A 21005-nucleotide genomic window follows, 5' to 3' on the forward strand; every position below is an offset into this window, starting at 1 on the left:
GTGCCACATCTGCACATCTTTTAAATACCTCCAGGGATGGTGACTCCACCACTTCCTTGAGCAGCCTGTTCCAGTGCTTAACAACTCTTCTGGTGAAGAAATTTTTCCTAATATACAATCTAAACCTCCCCTGGCATAACTTGAGGCCATTTCCTCTCAACCTGTCACTTGTTACTTGGGAGGAGAGACTGACACCTACTTTGCTATAACCTCCTTTCAGGTAATTGCAGAGCATGATCAGGTCTCCCCTGAGCTTCCTTCTCTCCAGGCTAAACAACCCCAGTTCCCTCAGCCACTTCTTTATGAGGAAGAGTGTGCTGGTTGAGACTTGTTCTCTAGACCTTTTGCTACCTTTGTTGCCCATCTTTGGACACAGGCAAAGCACCTCAATGTCTTTCCTGTAGTGAGGGACCCAAAACTGAGCACGTTATTTAAGGTGCAGCCTCACCAGTGCCAAGTGAAGTGGGACAACCACTTCCCTAGTCCTGCTAGACACACTATTTCTGATACAAGCCAGGATGCTTATATCCTGTATTGAGAAGCAGTATATATTAATATATACACTTATTGGAAATATATATCTATATTATTGGAAATAATTTTTGTTTGTTTGTTTGTTTTTTCTCTAGGTCAGAAGGCTTTCGTAAAGTTCCCTATCACTATTACGAGCCAGGAAGAGATGAATGCGACGAATACTTTCTGCATGAAAATGCTCCATATGGAGGCCATCGGTTTATCACGGAAAAGAAAGTATTTGCTAAATGGGCCAAGAAACACACAATAATATTTACACACCCCAATTGGACAGTGTCTTGATACTGGTTTTCTCAACACCCCCTTAACATATTACAAAAATGTCTCAGTTTACAACAGTTTTGCTTACATCTGGCTGGCCTTTCTCAGCTTAGGTAACACTAAACTAAAAGCCAGAAGACAAAGATGGTGATGGTTCAGCTGTTAAGCAAATTAATCATCTGTGGGAGGCAGACACATTGTTTGCTATTTCTTAGGGTTTTACTCTACACAATGCACTTTATACTTTAACTGGATTTCATTTCAAGGCAGTTGCAATTAAGGACAGATGAGATTTCCTATATATACAGGTGCTCACAGAGGACATGATGGTCCTTTAAAACTTGTTCATCACCTTATGTAATTAAAATTCATATTTGCAGCTGGTATTGGTAGAAATTTTCCACAAAAGAAATATGAGGTAAAATACAGACCTCCAAAGTCTGTGAGTGAATTAATTTAAAAAAACACTTGAACACATGCGAGCACCTGCATATATGGTAAAATTAGAGATGAGCTAAACAGGGTTCTTGAACTGTACACAACCCTTGCATGAGAAGATACTGTTTACTCTAAGGCTCACAGTTGGTTCATAACTTCTGAAAAGCAGCTCCCTTCCACCCTGGTCAAGCTGCACCTGGTTGGATTATGTGATTTCTACTTTTGGAGGCGGTTGTCCCACAGTTTAGCTCCAGCAGCATGGCACTTAGCAAAGATTGTGTTTTGTAGTCCATGCTGAACCTTTGGGTGTCTTACCAACCCTACTGTCAATACCTAAGCTGGCTAGTGTTGTCTCACAAACACCTCCATTTGTGTTTTCGAGTTGCTCCAACATCCAAATACCTGCATTTTGACAGTATTTCCTAGGCAGTCATCATCATTTATTTAAAATCTCCAGTTTCTCCATCTTTAAAAACAGGGATAGTATCTATCTACCTCACAAGGGAGTTGTGAGGATTAATTTAAATCCATAAAGCACTTTCCTGATGAAGAATGCTATAGAGCATTTATTCTTAACACAAAAACAATGGTACCTGTCATTTACTCTTGTCTGTTGGATACTTGAAGAAAGTGACAGTGTGTCTGGATCTGATGATGAATTGTTCTGTGCATCTGCTTTCCTGCTGAGCATAATTTGTAAAACTGGGTTCTCTCAGCTTGCATTGCTTCAAATGGAGTTGAAAGAACTCACCCCCTTGCAGTATTATCTGCACATCAAGAGGTAGTTCAAGAATTTTAAAATATACTCATCTCTAGTTGAAATATGTATTTCCAAGCTTACTCTCATAGAATGTTTTCAACTGCAGCACTCATTTGTAACATGACCATAATTCAACTATACATGTAAGTTTTATTTAAACTGTATTTAAATTAATGCTTTAAGTTTAGAATGTGTCATATGAATATTTTAACATCTGGAATGTCAGATTCAACACTGTAATAGCCAATACTGTGAACACTTGAAAGAATTATGTGTGAAACATGACACACAGGGTTTGCTCACACTACTTAAACATTAACCAACAGGAAACTTTGTATGCTTTTGTAAATCGTGAAAAGGGGAAAGTAAAAAGCTATTTTTACATGTAAGTATTTGTATACTATTTCCTATTGTATATTTGTATATATAAATCTATATTTTATATGTTCGTGGCATATGTATTCTCTCAGCAGCAGCTGCAACTCTTAGGATGAGGAGGAGATCTCTTCACCAGTGTTCCTCCTCCTGATCACTGGTTTCTTCTTGCTGTTGGTAGGTGATGCCAGGGTATCATCTCTCTCCCCCCTTCTATTTCATACTGTAAATTCAGATTTCTGATTTTATTTTCAATATAGCTCAGCTTTCACTGTTTACTTTAGTGCTGTAAGTGTTCATGCTAGCTGTCAGACTGGGACCATGCTTATGATCCTGTATAAACATCTCTATTTAAATGCAGGCTCCGTCCCATAGTTCTTGAGTGACTTGATGTTTTACCTTTCTGTTTGGAAAAGGAAAACAATAATATTTTCTACTCCTTGTCTTGACTGACTTTCCTGTAAGCTCCTGAGACAGATATTCTCATTTGCAATGTATTTGTATAATGCCTCGCAGGAGAGGTGCCCAAAGTGTCTGAAGGCTACAGGCACTGCTATATTATACAAATAATTTGAACTGGCTGCTTCTTGTCCCTGGAGTTTAAAATCAATTGTAGACTAATATAGCATGGGATAAAATCAAGAGGGGGAAGGCTCATGGATGGATGAAGAGTTGCAGCAGCAAAAGACAGTGAGCTAGATTTAGCACCATATGCATATGCAACTTTTCAGTCCAGATGGATGACTGGATAGATGGAAAGTTAATAAAAAAAAAAAAATTGTAAGAAGATTTGAGGAATGCAGGACATGTAGAACGAGGGACAGTGTTCCACACATATTGCCCAGAGCAGGCTGGGAAAACCTATAATTCCCTTGTGGGAAGAGGAGCTGAGAAGTAGAGTATCAGTCAAAATCAACTTGCATTTAGAAGGTCTTTGGGTTAACAGAAAACTACTATGAAAGTGTTGCACATGGAAGTGCAGTTGGGCTGGGCACATTTACATGAGAAGCATCCTCATGAAGCATAGTCTTTAATCCCAGCAAGTTGTTCTCATATGAAAGGCAGTTTTTAATCCTGCAAAAGTTTTTAAGGTAATTAAGACTTGCCAGATCGCCATAAAACTCTTGCAAAATATGTGTTTCATACTGGAGTTCCTTGTAGAATTCTCGCACGCTGTATGAAACAATATCTCATGCAAAGACTGGCTAAGAAAAATACAGCTCTAAGAACAGCTAAGTGTACAGCAAAATTGAGAACATCATTAGAGTGCAGTTGCCACAGAGCATAGTAAAAGTGTTGCTCTCTGCTTGGATTTGCAGTTAGAGCAGATCCACTTTTAGAAACATTGCAGCAGGCTTCATTCACACTAGAGTAAATGAACATCAGTTCCCCTATTTAAATGAGCCTGTCTTTAGCATAAACTAAACACATATTTGCATGATTTTTATTATATGGGTAAGGAACTGTGACCACAGTGTTAAAGACGATTCTACAAAGAAATTACTTAGTTGAAATCTGTTAAAAATCAGCACTGTGGCAATGAAGAAGGAATCTTAGTACTTGGCTGGGCAGTAAGAGATCTTGATGACCTTCTGAGAGCAGTTTAGACATCAGCTGAGAGTCATTTATTAATTCTTTAAAGTAAAGCCTACTACAGTTTACCTGAATGTAATCAGATCCTAATTGCTTATTCATTCAAGCAGTCCTATTTTAATCAACTAGTCCTGTGTATAAAACAAGCAGGGATTTTACCTGAGGTTTTCAAAATAGATCTTCACATTCCTGCTAATAGCGGAATGCTCTCAAATAATTTGGTGCATTTTTTTTTTGCTATCAGTCAGCTAAGTAGTCACCAAATGTTTTCTTAAATATTTAGTTAGTAATTTAAAATACACTTCTTGAAGAAAAAAAAATAAAGGCATTTATTGTTTGGCTTGCTGTAGGCTTGGTTTTAATAAATGTTTAGATCTTAATACACTCTATATTTTATGTGCATTACATTCTGGGGTGGGGTTTTTTGTTGTTTTGGGTGTTTGTTTTTTTTCAAGGAAAAAGAGTTTTAAATAGGAGTAGAATTTTTCCCAAGGGGAAAAGAAAAAAAAAACATCTTATTGACTGGTAATTACTAATTCGCAGGTAATTAACTGAATAACATAAAAACCTGTTCTCTGCTTTTCCAAACAGATATAGCACACATGATCCTAACCTTTTGAACCCCATTAGATATCTGGATTGCATCCCTCAGCTTATATCAAGGCACGTTCACAGAAAGAAAATGTAGTCTCTGTATCCAGCCAAACTCCCTTTCCATCTGTGTTGGGAGGCTCCATCTGCAGACTGCTTGTATCAGTTACATCAGTAAGTAGGAAGGACTGAGTAAGAGTTCTACTTAGGAGCAGATGGTGTTCCAACTTCTAAAAAAATGCCCCTAAAGTGCTTTAGGAGAGGAGTACCCATTGATCTCTCCCAGAAATACTTTACCACAGTATTCTGATTCTTCAAATACCTTTGGCCCCTCTGTAGAATTATTGTCTTACTCTGTCTAGTAGGAATTACATGGGAAAAAAATGCCCTTTACAGGCCAAAGTAGAGGTAAATTCTGTGTTAAGGATTTCTATATAGACAACACCAGGGATGAGGAAGTCAGCCTGATGCAAGTTAACTGAAGGCTCACTGATGTAGGTATCTCTGAGAGCTCAATTCAAAACTAATGGAAATTATTTTAAGAAGTTTATGAATACGGCACCCATTTGAGTAAAACCTTTGCACTATTGGATACTAAGGTAAGCAGTGTTTTGCCTGAGAAGTATGATACACACATAATGCATTGCGTAGTTAATAAAGAGAAGCCCATCCCACACTTGGAGTGCTGATGCAGAGAGTCTTTACCTGCTCGTGGACTGGACAAAAGTAAGAGCCCACACAAAGATACCTGGCAGCAGAACCCAGATGCTGAACCAGAGGACATTTCCAAGTATGTAAGAATTAAAGAAGTTTCACTCATGAATTATAACTGGATGTCACCCTTAGTAAGCAGAAAATCAGAAGCACTTTACATATTGATGCTTATATTTTGATGACTTTTTCTTGGGGGTTTGTTTGTGATGAACCTTAGGGTGCCCAGAACAGTGAAACTCTGAGCGCCAAAGGATTACATAGGAGCTGTCTCTGGGTGTTGGGATGTACTACATACAACAGAATCTTGTATTTACTAAAATAGGTCTGTTTTTCTTGACTAAGCATAGTTCTTTTGAGGAGAAGGTGTTTAATTTTCGGCAGATGTGTCTCATTCTGTTCAGTCCTTCCTGAGAAGATGCACAGCAATGTGACTTAACCATGGGGGATTGAAGAATGATATGGTAAATAGCCAAACACTAGATTCATGTGTATTTTTCTGGCTCTTGCTGTAATGTATAGCCAGTAACACAGAGAAAAGTAAGGTCTTTGAAAACCTTTTATTGCATAATCTACAGAAGTCTCATGTGTCCATTCTGGATTAGATTCTCCTAGGCAAACCCTCCAGAAAAGGGCAGAAGGAGAAAGAGGGAGTCCCTCCTAACTGAAAGGGCTTCTGCAGAAGCTGGAACAATCTGTGTAGTATACCCAGACCTGCTCCCCATCTTTTGTAGATTCCTCACCCAGCCACAACTTTGGGCCCTTTCCAGCCAAATGTGGCGAGTGCATTCTCCAGCTGACTTATGTAGCCTGTTTTCTGCGTAAAGTCTCTCCGTCCTCCCCTTTGGTGAGGCCATGGGATTGGTGATGCTAACCTGGGGGCAAAGAGTGATGTGTGTCAGAGCAGGGATGCTCCCTCAAGTCAGCAGCATAACCTTGCTTGGGGCACACTCTCACCCCAAGTGCTGAACTCAGGTTCTTTGAATGTGGTGGGAAAGATATCCCTGGGTTTTGTTATTGTCTGTATGATTAACGCACCAAGAGTGACTGTTCTATGGGTGTCTTAAATAGCTGATTTTGCATCTTTTTTGTATCACTTGCTGCTATTTCTGGGCATTCCTCAAGATAAGCGGCTGTCAGCATCTGCCACTGTTGTTCTGATTTACTGGCCAGAAGGAGACTGTAAACTTGAACTAATGCATGTTCTTACCATGTACTATGCATGATAGCATGATACACATTTTATTCTCACGCTATAATAAATAATGTAAGTTGTGTGCAAACCTAGTTTAAGCAGCTTAAGTAGTGCTTTTTCTTTATCTTGTGTCACGTGTTGCATAAAGCACTTTGATGGAGCTCTGTAAGTGCCATTAGCAGTTGACAGGAGATAAATTGTTGAAACCAGTCAGGAAATATTTAGTAAAATTGGCATTTTTCACTGGAATAGTAGAAATAGTTAAGCTTGCTTTTGTGAGCCTGCTTTAGTGCTAACAGTCACAAATCCTATGTTCTAAGTGAATCTCATGTCTGAGTGAAACACTGGGAATTATTTTATTGACACAGATAGTGTCAGGGTGTTGGTAGGCAGAGATCACAAATTTTTGACATTTATAGGAGTATCTTCTTAACAGGAATGGCAGAAGATTGGCAAAGATGCCTGTAGTTTTTTTCGTATTGTTGCTGCTGAAAATAGTATTTCTGAGGATGGCCAGAGGAAAAAGAAAAGTGAGTGCTCACTACTCTTTTGGCTGTTCATCTATCCTTTCCTCATACATAGACACATGCACACAGATCTACAAAGACATAGTATCTAGAGGGAAAGTCTTAATAGTGGCAAGCAAGAACAAGTAAAACCAACTTATATGCTAAATATGGGCTGTAGTACTTGTGAATCCATGTTTATTCTGTATATTTCTGAAGCCTGTGTCTGTGTTAGTGAGGAATTGGCTCAGCTGAATCAGTTGTGCAGCCTGAAAGTGGTGGTGCTAAGGACCTGATCTCCACGTTATGCACCATCTTTAGTCTGAGCCATGGGCTCAATGCCACTAGGGACTGGAGAACATTTTTTAGTTTCATCCAAAAGGAGTCTAGTTCATATCCTTAGGACCACTCCATCATGCAAACTATAGCTTGCTAAGTGAGGCCACTGTATTGACTGCCCCACAGAAAAGTGACATTCCTCTTAACCCATCTTTTGGCTGAATAGAAGCCCTTTGTTGTCATGTGTTTCCCCTCCACTCAGGTTTTGTGTCGGTATTTATTTTTTTTTCATAGGTATTTTTCTTTCAAATCTGAGATCTGATTCCTCCTGTCAGATCATGGAAAACAAGAACTTCTGAGTCCTCCTAAAATTAGCACCCAAATGTGGTCCATAACGAAGTAATGTGGTATAGGACAGAGTAATCAAGCATGGGTACAGCATGGAAAGTGTTTAGTTTGATGAAAAGTTGACTCTGATTCCACTTGTGGATGTGATTTTTATCATTAACATGCTGGAACAATGCATGCATTGTTTTTATATACTGTATCACATGTAAAAATTACCTTGATCAATTTCCCTGGATATTTTTGTTCTTGGGGCCTTCCAGTTGTATCTGTATAAGTGTGCATATGTGCATTTAAATACAGTGTACAAGCATTCATCTGTTCTTGAACAGTTGCTATTATATGCTGCTAACATAAACTTATTTAGAAAGTTTGTATTATGCTATTTATTACTTGTATTATTTGGTTGCCTTTTTGTAATGTTGACAAGTGTACTCATAGTAGATATCACTGTAGACTTAGAAAACTTTCATACTATTTATACTTATTTCAGATGTTCTGCCATGTGTTTTCTTCTATACGCTTCTCTGGTTTTGCTCCCATTTGGAGAATATGCTTCTGTGTACTTGCAAAATTGTGCCTGGATTATTTTGAAATACAAATAAATATACACAATTTTCAATCATCTGAGATAATTTATACACAGTTTTGTGCTAAACGCTTTTATTTTTATTTATGTCTATGCCACTATAACAATACCTGATAGTTCACTTAACTCAATGAAACAAAGATACCTGTTCTAGAAAGTATCGAAATCTTCTGCACACAAATGTAAATGATACATAAATTATTTAATTGACTTTAAAGACATTTATAGCATCTGTCCTCAACATACCTAGTAAAGTTGGGTAAACACAGCCACAAAACCTGCACTTACAATAACCCATGTTTTTATTTCTGTGTGTTAATACATGTTGCACTCATGCACACAGAAATGGAGATCTGTGGGAAAGGTACATTGGATCCTACCAATAAAGGGTACATCACTCAAGCAGTCTCTCAGAGCATAGCACTCTCTGAAATCATGTCATTGTAACCCCTTGGACTGGACATCCAGCACATGCTTCATGAGCTGTGTAAGGCTGATGGGTGTGGGAGAGGTCACACCTCATGGAAAGGTGCTAACCTCTACTTGCAGCTACAATGTTGACAAGAGTACCAGGAGGACCTACGTCTCTTCATCACACAGTGGATTCCATGGTGCTGAGAGACGAAAAACTCTAGAACTCCTCTAACTGGGCTTTAATTTACTTGGTTTATTGCCCAGGTAAGAACATCATCAAAAAGCAACAGGCTTCAATGTGTAAACTTTAACTTGGTCAGTGTGTTCATAAAAGGACTGGAGATTCCATGTGTGTTTGTCAGCATTGGTATATATAATGCAGCAATTGCTACTGTCTAATCTGGGGGCAGATTCTGGTACACAGGTAGTCATGGCAGAGAATTGTTTCCTTTAAGTGGGCTATTTTGTCAGCCACCACAATGAGGAGAAAGAAAAAGAATTTCTGTGGTAAGACTTAAAACTAAACAAAAGGAAAAATGCCATTCACATTCTTAGCTTTGAGGGTCCTTCAAATCTTACATGCTGCCAAGGAGCTTATTAAGAACTTGCGTGGTTTTTTTCAGACATACTCTCCAAATACACTGTAATGTTCCCTTCAAAACCATTACAGCATGAGCTGTGACTGCATATTAATAGCATGATGTAACATGTAACTTCATCCTCTTTTCATTCAGGACAGTGGAGTATGTTACTCTTGAAGTACATTCATACTTAACAGTATTGACATGGGTTGTGAATGCAAATTTAGTCAATTCTTTTTCATAGAATCATAGGTAGTTAGGGTTGAAAAGGACCTTAAGATGATCTAGTTCCGAGCCCCCTGCTGTGGGCAGGGACACCTCATAAGAGATAGCCCAAGATTCTGTCCAACTTGGCCTTAAACACTGCCACAGATACTTCAGTTAAAAAGTGGCTTAATTATTGAATTAACCCCCTTAGACCTTTTCAAACCCTTACAGAATAGCCAGCCTGTCCTCCTGAAGTTTTTGTTCCTGTGGCTTTACATTTAGATATTATTTTATTACTTTGCACCAGATCACCCCATAATCCTTGTCAATGAGTCCAGTGATCATTTCTTTTTGTTACCAACTTATACCTTAATGACTGAGTCTTCTGTAAACCTTTGGATTTTCTTCCAAATTGTTGATAAAAACGTTAACTAGAGTATGCCCAGGGAGCTATCCCAGCAGAATTCCTGTTTTGTGATCATTCTTCATTTAAATTCATGTTTTGAAATGTCAGTTAACCAGTTTTCCATTCATTTAATGTGCGACATGTCAATTTTGTATTATTATGGTTTCTTAACTCAAATGTCACGAGTTCCACATCAAGTGTCATATAAAATCAAAGTATATCAACAGTGTTGTGTTTCACTTTTAGTCACAATTGGAAAAAAAGTCAGCAAATGTGTTTGACAGTATCTGTTTTCCATATTGTACCTAGATTGGCATTTGCCATATTTCTCTTCTTTAATTATTTAGTAATTGAGTCCCCTGTCAGCCATTCCATTACTTTGCTCCAGATCAATTTCAGACTGACAGGACTGTAATTATCTAGGTCATTAAGTTTATCCTTCTTAAATATTAACATAAGTTTTCTTCCAGCTTTCTGGAACTTTCCCAATTGTTCTAAGACTTGGCAAAAAGCAGTAATAACAGTAGATTCCTGTCAGCTCTTTAACAACTCCTGGATAGTAATTATCTGAAGTTTCCTACACAAATATTTTTTTACTTCAGTAGTTTCTGTTTAATGTTTTTCTTTGTTGATTTGTTGTTGTTGTTGCCTGGTAGTTCATCATCCTCATAGAACATCACCGATTGTCTGTCTTTTCCTTAAATACCAAATACAAATATTTATTGAAGACTTCTTTCTTGTCTTCATTACTCTTAGCAAATCTTCCACTATAATCTGATAAAGAACTGGTACCATTGTCAAGATTCCTAATGTGTTTGAAAAATATTGTCCTTAATTTTCTGGCCATAAATTTCTTGTTGGCTACAATTATTGGAAGAATTATTTATGTAATTCCTTACTTCTACTCTGTATTCAGTGTTATCAGCTTTTTCCCTTCATTTCAATGATGTACAGTTGCGTAAAGGCTTTCATTACCCCCTTGAGCCAGATATTTTTTTAACACATACAGCTTTCCTAATTTTGCAGCTATCAAATAGAGTATTTGCATTTTCCAATTATTGACCAGTTCTCTCTCAGAGCTGATTTTCCTTTACAATAGTTTTCAGTTTGATAAAAAGATTGCACTATCTGTATTACTGCTTGGGTTTCATTCTCTTTACACCCATAAAGAGCAATAAAGCTATTATCATATCTACTAATATTTAGTTCTCTTATCAAGTCCTATGATCTCTTTATTATTTGTGAAATGAGATCTCACATAAAATTCTCATTTTTTGAGCTTCCCTTTTTGGGTTAAGAAATGTTTGTACATGACGTTCAAAAATTCTGCAGAGGTTTTAGTACCAGTGTCATGAAACTTTAGGCATGTGTCAGGCAGACTGAAATCTCAGATGATAGCACAACTTTTTTTCTGCCACACATTAGAGAAGGTACAAAGGCATCCAGTCATCCAGCTCTCTTCTATGATTTGGTGATTTGCAGCAGCAGCTACTATCCCATCTAGTGTTTTATCTGTTAAGAGTATTGATCCATTGCATTCAAGATCATTTGCTTCTGAGCTGCCAGTGTCCTGAAAACAGACTATGTCTCTTTTACCATAGAGTTCTGCTCTTTTTTTCCCCTTCTCTCTGCTTGATCTTTCCAAAATAGGTTATAAGCATTGATTTTAATGTTCCAGTTATGCAGTTCTTCCTATCTACTGCCAGTAATACCAGCTAAACTGAATTTATAAATAGGTAATTCTGATTACTTTCCTTTTTTACCCAGACTCTTTAGTACTGCTTTATAGAAAATCTACTACTTTTACATCCTTGCCTAATTTTGGGTTTGCTATCTTGATTTCATGCTGAATTACAACTCACTTCCTTTTCTGTTTGGTTGTATTTGAGGTTTTTTACATCAAATCCCTTTTAGCATTCATTTTCAGCCTCTTCCCTAGCAGGCTGTTTGCCTTTGTACTGAACAGGAGACCACTCAAACTGTGCCATCTTTTCACCAGCAGCAAAAGACAGATGCTCCATGTTCAGAATCTTTTTTCCTGTCTTCCTGCATTTGCCAGCCAAGCATCCTTGAGGATCATGAAGACATTCTCTTTAAGCAACATTCAGGGTTCCTTAAACTTGTCTAAAATCTGTGAGACAACCACATGTGAAGCAGAGTCACTAATGTTTAACGTGTAATCACTGACGATCCTTGCTCTCTGACACTGGACTGTTCAATATTAAAAACATACCTTGAGCCCAGGCTGTGCAGTAACACTGGACTGTTACTTACTTTTCCTTTGCAAAACAGTATTTCTGATGATTTTTGTATCTCCAGCTTTTTCCCAGATTGGTTTGGCTATGATCCCTAACTGTCCATTTTTGAAAAACACTTCTGCTTCTGGGGGATTCTGAAATTTGGGCAGGAGTGAATCAGAGATGGGGGAAAGCTGTCTGTTTTCAGATTAAAATGTAGGCTGTTCTAACACATCTGCTTGAGCCCTTCTTTTTATTGTTGCACAGAGAAACCAGAGCTCCATAGGCAGCCTAGTCCCTCCACTAGCAGCTCCCATCTCTCTCCTGGATTGGCAGAATTTGGGAACTACAGAGTCTAGGTTCTGAGACAGTATGTAAATTGAGCAGAGGAACTGTCAAAAAAGTGAAACATTAAGAACTAGCTTGTTTTGTTAGAAGATTGATCAAAATGTCCATCTTTTATGGGACATTTAAATGACAATCAACTAGCAGTCTTCACTGGAAAAAGCAGAACATTCTACAAGAGAATTTCCAATCAACACTTCTCTTGCCCAGAGGAGAGCTATCTAAATTAATTGTCTTTGACAGGTGAGGTCTGTCCTCATCTTGGTACAAGAGATAAGTTACTGGTTACAGCACATCTGGGTAAACTTGCACAGCTTTTTAATTACAATAAAAGCATTTATCACAAATGTCTTGTAAACTAAGTGTCAACAGTGTTTGGATTGCAGTTGCCTGGCCATGGGGCTTGATGATTTTAATAGAAATTATGAAACATTATCCTTCATTCTACAATCAACTTTTCCTTCAAACCCATTCTTATAGTGCCTATATTTCATCAAGCACTCCTGCTCAGGCCTTGAAATAAGACTAATCAAATCCATTTGGTCTCACATTGCCTTTTTTTGTCATCACTTCAGAAAAGATGTTCCCTTCATTGTCTTGACGCACTACAAGTTGCATTGCTTCATCAACTTAGAGCCTTGATTGATGAAAGACGCTTGATATATGGTGATGTCACCTAGCAAAAAGTCTGATTGCTTCCTTGTTCTATGTATTAGTTCTGCAGAACTAGGAAGAGAGCTAAGCAAATGTATCCCCTGAAGATACCATATAGAAACTGAAAATACTCCAGCACCAAACTTTGCAGGATATGTCCACATGGTACAGTACAAGCCAATGCCATGCAGAGATACTCTTGCTGGCTTTGAATGAGCAAAGCATGTCTGCACAGAAATGTCATGCAGTTTGTTAGATTTTTGCAAGGAAAACATTTTAAGAATTGACAGAGCATAACCTCACAGATCTTAAATGTCTAGTTTCTTTGACTGTGAACAACAGGTTGAGTTACTTGGAATTGTGAATCACTTTTCGTATTGTGATACTTAGTTTGCATGCATACACACAAAATAACATTGTGGAAAGCTGATACACTAAAACATCATAGATAAGCCACTGCCATAAACTGTTTTTCTGCAAGTGTTGTGGCAGGAAGCAAGACTGCAGAGTTCATACTTGAACAGCCAGGTGAAAGCTGTGTACAGTAAGCAACTTGAGATTATCAAGTCATTGTGGAAGCAATTACTATGAACACTGTAATGGTTTTATTTTATGTTATTTCTTCAAGCTATCTTGCAAAAATCAGTTCTTTTCATGAGTACCTCAAAGATTCTTCTCAAAAAAAAGTATGAAGCAGACTGACAAAGAGTTTCTGAAAGCATCTTCAATTACATGAAAGGAAGCAGTGAGAATTTAAGAAACACAGGACAAAAGAGTGAATATTTTAGTTAAGGACATTGAGCTATAACATCCCAGTGCTTTATGTGCCATACTTCTCATTGGCATCAATGGGAGCTCCTCCTTCAAGCTTAGGACAGGACTTTGTGTATTCACAAATGACTAGAAAGCGCAGAGAAAGAGGCCAGTCTTTTCCTGGTGCTGAAGCCTTTGTTTTATTTTTCATGACATTTGAAATGACAACCAGCCCCAGTGATTGCTCAAATTAGTGTCAGAATGCACTTTTTTTTAGGAGAAAGAAGTGCCAGGGAGTCAAACTGCATCATTTTTCAAGGGCAGATTTGCAATCCTTGGGAATTTTAAAATCTGGATAGTCATGTGTTGAGTGCATCAGTAGTGAACGGGATAATTTAATGGCACCTTCCACTCTCAAGTATTTCTTTCCTTGAATAGATTATTAGACAGCAAGGGTTGAAGATGCAAACCTTGAATCATGAAAGCATGTGTACATAATGAAGAGGTATTACAATGAATTATAAGCACTGGTAATAATTTAGGATCCAGAGGGCTTGTGACCTCTGCTTTTAAAAACATGCTTTAAATGTTATCATTCTACAGCACTGTCTTCACAACTCTTTATCTCCTAAATGCTTTTGGACACACAGACCATGGGATTAATTATATACTGCAAGCAACAATTCATGAATATTTAACACACTCATTTATACTTAATGAATAAATTTGCATTTTGACAGTGTTATTTAATGTGTTTTAAGGAAATACTGCTCATTACCTTTCAATTTTGTAGATTAGGAGAATGTAATTGGAATGATAAGGTAGGAGAGAGACTGCACGATTGCCATGCGATTGTTCGCACCATTTGTTCCCATAGGTTTTTGATGGAAGCAGGTGTTTGGGTTCTGGGGGGAACTTTCTGTGTATGTTGGTTACTTCATCCTGGTCTGAGAGGTGAGGGTGGAAAGGCTGAGGCAGGAGACAGCCTCTTCAGCACGGCCTCACCCTTGGGCCTTGTCCAGTTACCTTTGGGGCGGGACCTTCCCTGCCAGACGCCAGTTTTCATTGGAGTAGAGAAGTGTCACTCTCGAAAAGAGGCACGGGATTGGCAGTTGCCATGGCCCTGGGGCTGTCCAGGTGTGTTGACAGTCTCCAGGGCAGCAGAGGTTGTTCTGGAAAGTTCCAGCCAGCCATTTCCAACCCAGAGTTCTGTCTGGAGAGGCTACAGGACAAGGGTTATCCTGGAAGAGCTTTCTTGGCCTGGGCACAGCTGGGGAGGATGGTGCCAGGGACATGGCACCTTAGTAGACATCATTACTCAACCTTCAAAGTTGTGTGCTGGAGCGCTTCCATTTCTGCTTAACATCTCCCAGCAGCAGGAGCTCAAGGGTTCCAGGTGGGTGTTGTCCAGGCCTGTTCAAGGCACACCTGTTCAAGGTGCATGGCTCTGAGCTCTTGAAGACATCATATTCACATCATGTTGTGATTTGTTTCCTGAAGACCTGGTTCATACAAGAACTCTCTTTAAAAAGAAAGAAGAAAAAACCAACCAACCAGCAACAAAAAAAACCTTCAACCCCCCACATTTAACAATGCAGTTCATCTTGCAGAAGCACCTCTGAGCTGACCTGTATACATTTCAGCAGTTTGAAAGCAGGAGGTAAGAGAAAAATACCTTTGTATCTTTTTGTGTTCAAAGTTTTTAAGCCTCCCTCATGGCTTGTGGAAAGGGGAAGCAGTTGGGAGGAGTAAAAACTTGGGGTTTCTTCTGTAAGCTGTTCTGATATGAAAATTGTGTGCCATTTAGATTTCTAGGGTTTCGTTTGGTTTTCTGTTCTCAATGGACTAACTACTCAACCTTGGTACTTTGATGTCTTTGCTTTGCCTTTTAAGCATGTATTTAAGCAACTCAAGTGTTTCCTTAGGGGTAGAGATACTTTAAAGATTTCTTAGATAATACAAATTGAATAGTTTCAAATAGTCAGACATAACAAGAGAATTCCCCAGGTCTTGATGGTCTCAGATATGTCTGTACTTAACAGCAATGCACACAACAAAATATCCCACAGGTTTCCCGTATTTAATATGAAGGGTTGATTTTGTAAAGCCGTTCATAAAATTGCTTACCATTTGCTTCTTTAACAAAGTATATGCATTGTTTCTATTTGTCATTTTGAAGTGCCATATGGTGGCAGATACTAATCCACAATATGTTACCATAGCTCTCTCTGATCACTCTTGAAAACAACGTAATTACCCAAATGGTGACTTGACCTTTCATTCAGTTTTAATGGACTGTTTTCTAAGCACAATTCTAATCAAAAAGTATTGCATGAAAAGTTATTATTGAAGTTGGGTACATAAATCTTGTCTGGGAAAGGAAAATCTTCAGGCCTGAATCAGGCCACCAGCTGTCTGTTCAGCACCCAGCCTAATAATTTCTTAATTTTAACAGGAGGGCTCTGGAAATAACTTCAAAGTTAAGCAAAACAAAGATTTGAAATATAAAAACTGTGTCTGTATCCTCTGGGCAGTGATGTATAAGCAAAGCTTTGCCATACTCATTGTCCTGGGGGAATATTCCTACACAATATTAATAGAGGCGGATATACAAAGCTCAGATCTGTGTTTTGGTGTTCTTCTCTTTTACATTTTATGAGGCTTGAAAGCTTAAGATACTATTTTGACTGCCTCCAGCTTAATAAAGGCCAATGATTTGCACTTAGTGATGTAACATCACGGTACATCTCCGTATCAACAATTATCTTGCAGTTTGTCAGAGACTAAAAGTATTTCTGGTTTTAATATATCAAAAGAATCTAAGCTTCTGTTGGAATGCATGGGGCAAATGTAGGTGAACTTCCTGCAACTCCTCTTTATACCTCATCTAAAACACAGAAGATTTGTCAGGGCCAAGAGAAGGTATGTGCAGGTCAGTTGTCTCCCACAGAAGGCTTGCAACCATTCTGTGTGTCTGCAGTAAGTGCTGATGGGCCTGTCACAGGGTTGGATATGCAGGTGCTGTAATGGACAGCTGCAAAACTGTCCATTCCTCCTGATTGGGAAGAGGTTCTTTTAGTATTTAGGAAGAGAGGTTTTAGCCCTGGTTACAGGTTTTTCTTCTTGCTTTGGTCACAGAAATGGTTAATAATGTTGATAATGTTTAAATCAAAGAAACTTAGCATTCATTCTTGAATAAATGGTTTGCGTGTCTTACCCTTTTCTTCTGGAATTTGATAACCTCCCTGTTATTTCCCTCAAAACAGTTTTCTGCCTGGAATGTGAAGTGATCTGGACTTAGCATACTGCCTTAACCATTCTATCAGTAGCAGTAAATCCTAAAATTTCTGGGAATGGCAGGATTGAACCCTTATTTCCTGAAGTATATTTTGTAAGATATTTGTTGCTGAAAACATGTTGCTTGCCCCTGTTTTGATATGGCATGAAAGCAATAGAAGTCCTATCTTTAAAACTGTTTCCACTGGGAAATCCTGTGTTTGTGGATATGACTGATTATATGCATCACAAAACAAAAATGCATAACTGAACAGTAGCAACTGTCTGAAAATAATCTATCATTTCAAACAGTTGAAGGCCCCAGTGTGACAAGTCACCAAGTATTTAAACACTCTTCATTTGATCAGGCTCCATACTAACTAGATAAAAGGTACTAGCCTCCCATGCCACACCTTTGAGTATGCCTAAAGTTATATTTGATATGGGTACAGTGGGCACTAGCACTAAAGTCATATTTGATATGGGTACAATGGGCACTAGCTTAGATGCCATCAGACCCCAGTATGCTCAGTTGCAATTATACTGGTTTTCTAGAGTATTAAAGATTTAAAACTTCTGGAAACCAAAAGATCATTCAGGATGCATTAAGTTTGCCTTCTTACTTTGGTGATCCACATTTACTTGTCTAATTTAATTCAGTAATGTTTTGCCTGAAAGTGTATGTGAGCTGGGAGATGAAAAGTCTGTAACTTTTCCTGAATTTTATTCCAGATATATGTTTCTGTTGAACAAGTAAGCAAATTGTATTCAGATACATGAGAAATTCATACAACATGTTTGCTTTGGATTTTCCAGAGCAGTGCTACTCACATCCAAATTATACAAAACCTGCATGTTCGTAACTTAGAATGCATGAGGAGTAGCTAAAATCAAACTCATTGGCTATAGGAATCAAGACTTGGGGCAGTATTTAATTGACTCAGAGTCAGACGTGTTTCTTCTGTCAGCAAAGCAAGGTAACTTTTCGGAGACCCAGAAGTCACTCTCATTTGTATCTTGTGCCAAGGATCTTTAAGACCCGTGGAAATTTTCCTCTCTGGAGCATTCTTTCTTCCGCTGCTGTATTTCCTCTGAACAAGATATTGCTCTTGTGCTATTAATGTTAATGAGAGTACTAAAATATCTCAATAAGAAAATGCTTGACTTAATAAAGGCATTGCCATTTCTGTCCAGGATCATCTTGATTTCATATACAGTCTATGGGCAGTTTTACAAATGCTTTTACTAGGCCTGGGCAAGCATGCTCTGGAAACCCTATGCTTTCAGGGCACAGCATGAATACTGGAGTCAGGCTATTTGGAAAGATAACACAGTAAAAGTTTTACTTCAAAATTCTGTATATTATCTCAACCTAAAAATGTTGACACCTGAACAGAGCAAGTGCTGATACACTCATTTATAATGAAATAACTAGACTTGCCTGAGCTTTTGAAGGTTATCTGACTGCATCTCATTTCAGTGATATAAATAAAAGCTGAAGTTTCTTGTTACCCCATAAGGCCACTCACGCCATTGTCTTCCAGATTCATTTGAAGATGTTGTCTTTGTTCTAGAAAGCTAAATAGAGTGAAGCCTTAGAAGAAGCTCTTGTCAATATGGTTTCTGTACTTACTGCCAGTGATGTGATGTAAGCCACAAGCCTATTACTAGTTCTGGGAGTAACGAAGTCTGATTAGCGATGGGTTTGTCCTCAGTGGTCTGCATTTCTCCATTGATTAAACTCCAGATTCCCCCATGTCCCTTAAAAGCCTTATACTCTGTGTCATCTCTGTGTCCACTTGTCTTTTTCCACACCTTCCTATCCCTTTCTTGTATCTGCAGGTGCGCTTTTTACTGGAGTAACTTCTGAAAATAGCTTCAGAGCTCCTTCCCATATTCTTTGCCAACCTCTGCCTTATCTGATGGTGAAAAGAAAGTATGCTTTGGCTGATTATGGTTATGTGTAAATTTCTGGTGCAGTTAATAAATGTGTACTGACTCCCCTGTTTGCTACTTCCTCGCAACCTCTGGGCAAATGAGAGACAATTTAAACTGCTCCTGCCTTTCCTACATGCAAAGTGCTAGCAGGGGCTCTTTCCTATTAGTTGGCTGCTGAGCTTCATGAGACTTCAGTTTTTCTGTGAAATTAGTTTTAAATTACCCAGTAAAAAAACAAAGTTAATAAGTGGAGGCAGACAGACTTGCAAGCAAGCAGTGTCTATGATCACGTAAGCTTCGATTGCAATGGGTCATTAGGGTTAATAAAAAAAAAAGGGAAGGTGGAGGCAGTGGCTCACTGTTCCTGTGGACATCTTTCTGAACGTTCAGGACAAGATTGTTTGTTTCCCCTTTGGTCACAGAGACAAACAGGCTGAGGGCAGGCAGCAAGCGAATTTTGGTGAGACTATTGAAGGTTGTATCACATTTTGCTTTAGGTGTCTTTCTTGCTCCTATCTGATCATATGGCAAGTCTTAAATAATTTGTTTTTGAAGAGGTTGTCTAGGTGCCTGGAGACACCTAAATTTTGATGTATTAGTACTGGAACAATAAACCAGAGGTAAAAGTGTGCAAGGAGATTTTGTGTAATAAGAAACTATGGAAAGATTTGGAGAAGTCTGGACTGACGGCTGATCTGGAGGAGAGGAAAGAAAAGAGCAGCCTGACCTTTCTGAACTGCCCTTATAAGAGGTCAAAGGAATGAAAAAATAATGGCAGCCTTCAGTCTGGAAAAGGGCAGCAGGAAGAGAAGGGCAGCAGCAGAACTCAGCAACAGCTGTGTATTCAATTAACATTTGCTGCCCACAATCCCATAATTTTTTCACTGAGTAGGAGCCAGGATAAAAGCCATCCTACTTAGTGTCCATTTCACAAAGTAAAATCTAATTAGTAAAATGTTCAAAAGTTAATGAAGAACACACAGAGTCAGAAAATACATTCTAATGAAGTGCAGTCCTTTCATACAAGTGCTTGTGCTGTCATAAACTCTTATCTGTAAGTAAAATCTTGGTGTCAATGCTAATAAAATACCATCAGTAATGGGCCAGGAGGAGCACCATGCAAACTGTCTAGCCATCTCTAAAGAGGTTCAACTTTAGTGTTAATGAAGACTCCCCGTAGATACATGCATGAAAGCATCTTATTAATTTCCGGATGTTGCCTGCCACTCCTCTCTGTTACTGCAGAATGTTGTACAATAAACCCGTGACGGTGTTTCATCTAGGCATGTAGGATGCAAGCACTGCTTTACTTTCAGACTGCTGCTTTTATATAGTCACAGTCCAGCTTGAGCTACTTCCCCAAGAAATTCCCAGTAAAAAGAATACTCAGAGAATTGTCTGGTGAGCTCCAGATATCACTGGAGAACTCAGGGGTCCAGCTGACAAAGCATTTATTTGGCAGTTAAATACTTGATGCTTGAATACAGAAGTTGCAATATTACATTTTGGGTGCTGTAATATCTCCAGATGAAAGTTTCTGATATGGGACTAAAATTCAGCATTACATAATATAGTATTTTACCCCTACACAGTGAAACTTCAGCACATTCATCTCTGGAAGAGTTTCCAGGGAATATTATGCATCTGTGGGAGATGAATCAGAAAGGAAATAGGTATTGAAGGTCTTTCAGTTTGCACATGGAGGCTGAACCAAAAAGCATCAAGCCAGAGTCCACTGGATGCATTTTAGAGCTTTAAAACACAGAAGATTTTTATTTTTTTTTTAATAGAGTTGGTTGAATATAAGGAAAATAAGCTTTAGTTAGACAAAGGAAATCATGTTAAAAAAGAAGAGTACTGTGTGCAGCAGCACTGCAGAGAACAAGCCCAGACTGTGTGTGGGAGTACATCAGCATTGCTCTGTTGAAGCCACATGGAGAATCAGGCCTGAATGTTGAGTCCTACAGGGATCTTAGGTCATTTCTTCCTGAGCCTCTGTTCTGCTGTCTGCAAGCTG

The 21005-nt window shown here is 38.5% G+C and overlaps 4 protein-coding genes across 5 annotated transcripts in view; all 4 read left to right on the top strand.

The window, feature by feature from the left end:
• ST6GALNAC3 (ST6 N-acetylgalactosaminide alpha-2,6-sialyltransferase 3) overlaps nt 1-2391 on the top strand; it is a 225929-nt gene extending 223538 nt beyond the window's left edge. The window contains exon 5 of the mRNA XM_061345111.1: nt 630-2391. Within this exon, the coding sequence (XP_061201095.1) occupies nt 630-816 (187 nt within the window). The 3' untranslated portion in view covers nt 817-2391. The remainder of the gene's footprint in view (nt 1-629) is intronic.
• CUNH1orf210 (chromosome unknown C1orf210 homolog) overlaps nt 1-15064 on the top strand; it is a 332402-nt gene extending 317338 nt beyond the window's left edge. The window contains exon 5 of the transcript XR_009724170.1: nt 15053-15064. The gene's annotated coding sequence lies outside the window, so the exon portion shown is untranslated. The remainder of the gene's footprint in view (nt 1-15052) is intronic.
• The window catches only part of EBNA1BP2 (EBNA1 binding protein 2), a 491427-nt gene that overhangs the window by 276112 nt on the left and 194310 nt on the right, over nt 1-21005 (top strand). The gene's annotated exons all lie outside the window — the stretch shown is intronic.
• The window catches only part of ST6GALNAC5 (ST6 N-acetylgalactosaminide alpha-2,6-sialyltransferase 5), a 126423-nt gene continuing 120326 nt past the window's right edge, over nt 14909-21005 (top strand). Inside the window, exons 1-2 of one of the 2 annotated variants that reach the window (XM_061345109.1) lie at nt 14909-15170; nt 15275-15434. The gene's annotated coding sequence lies outside the window, so the exon portion shown is untranslated. Of the gene's footprint in view, nt 15435-21005 lie in introns of both variants that reach the window. The other variant, XM_061345107.1, reaches the window with a different exon arrangement.

The sequence above is a fragment of the Neopsephotus bourkii genome, unplaced genomic scaffold (assembly GCF_033783945.1).
Source record: "Neopsephotus bourkii isolate Nb327-2 ecotype Australia unplaced genomic scaffold, CSIRO-AGI_Nbou_v1 NB_234, whole genome shotgun sequence".
Taxonomy (NCBI): Eukaryota; Metazoa; Chordata; class Aves; order Psittaciformes; family Psittacidae; genus Neopsephotus; species Neopsephotus bourkii.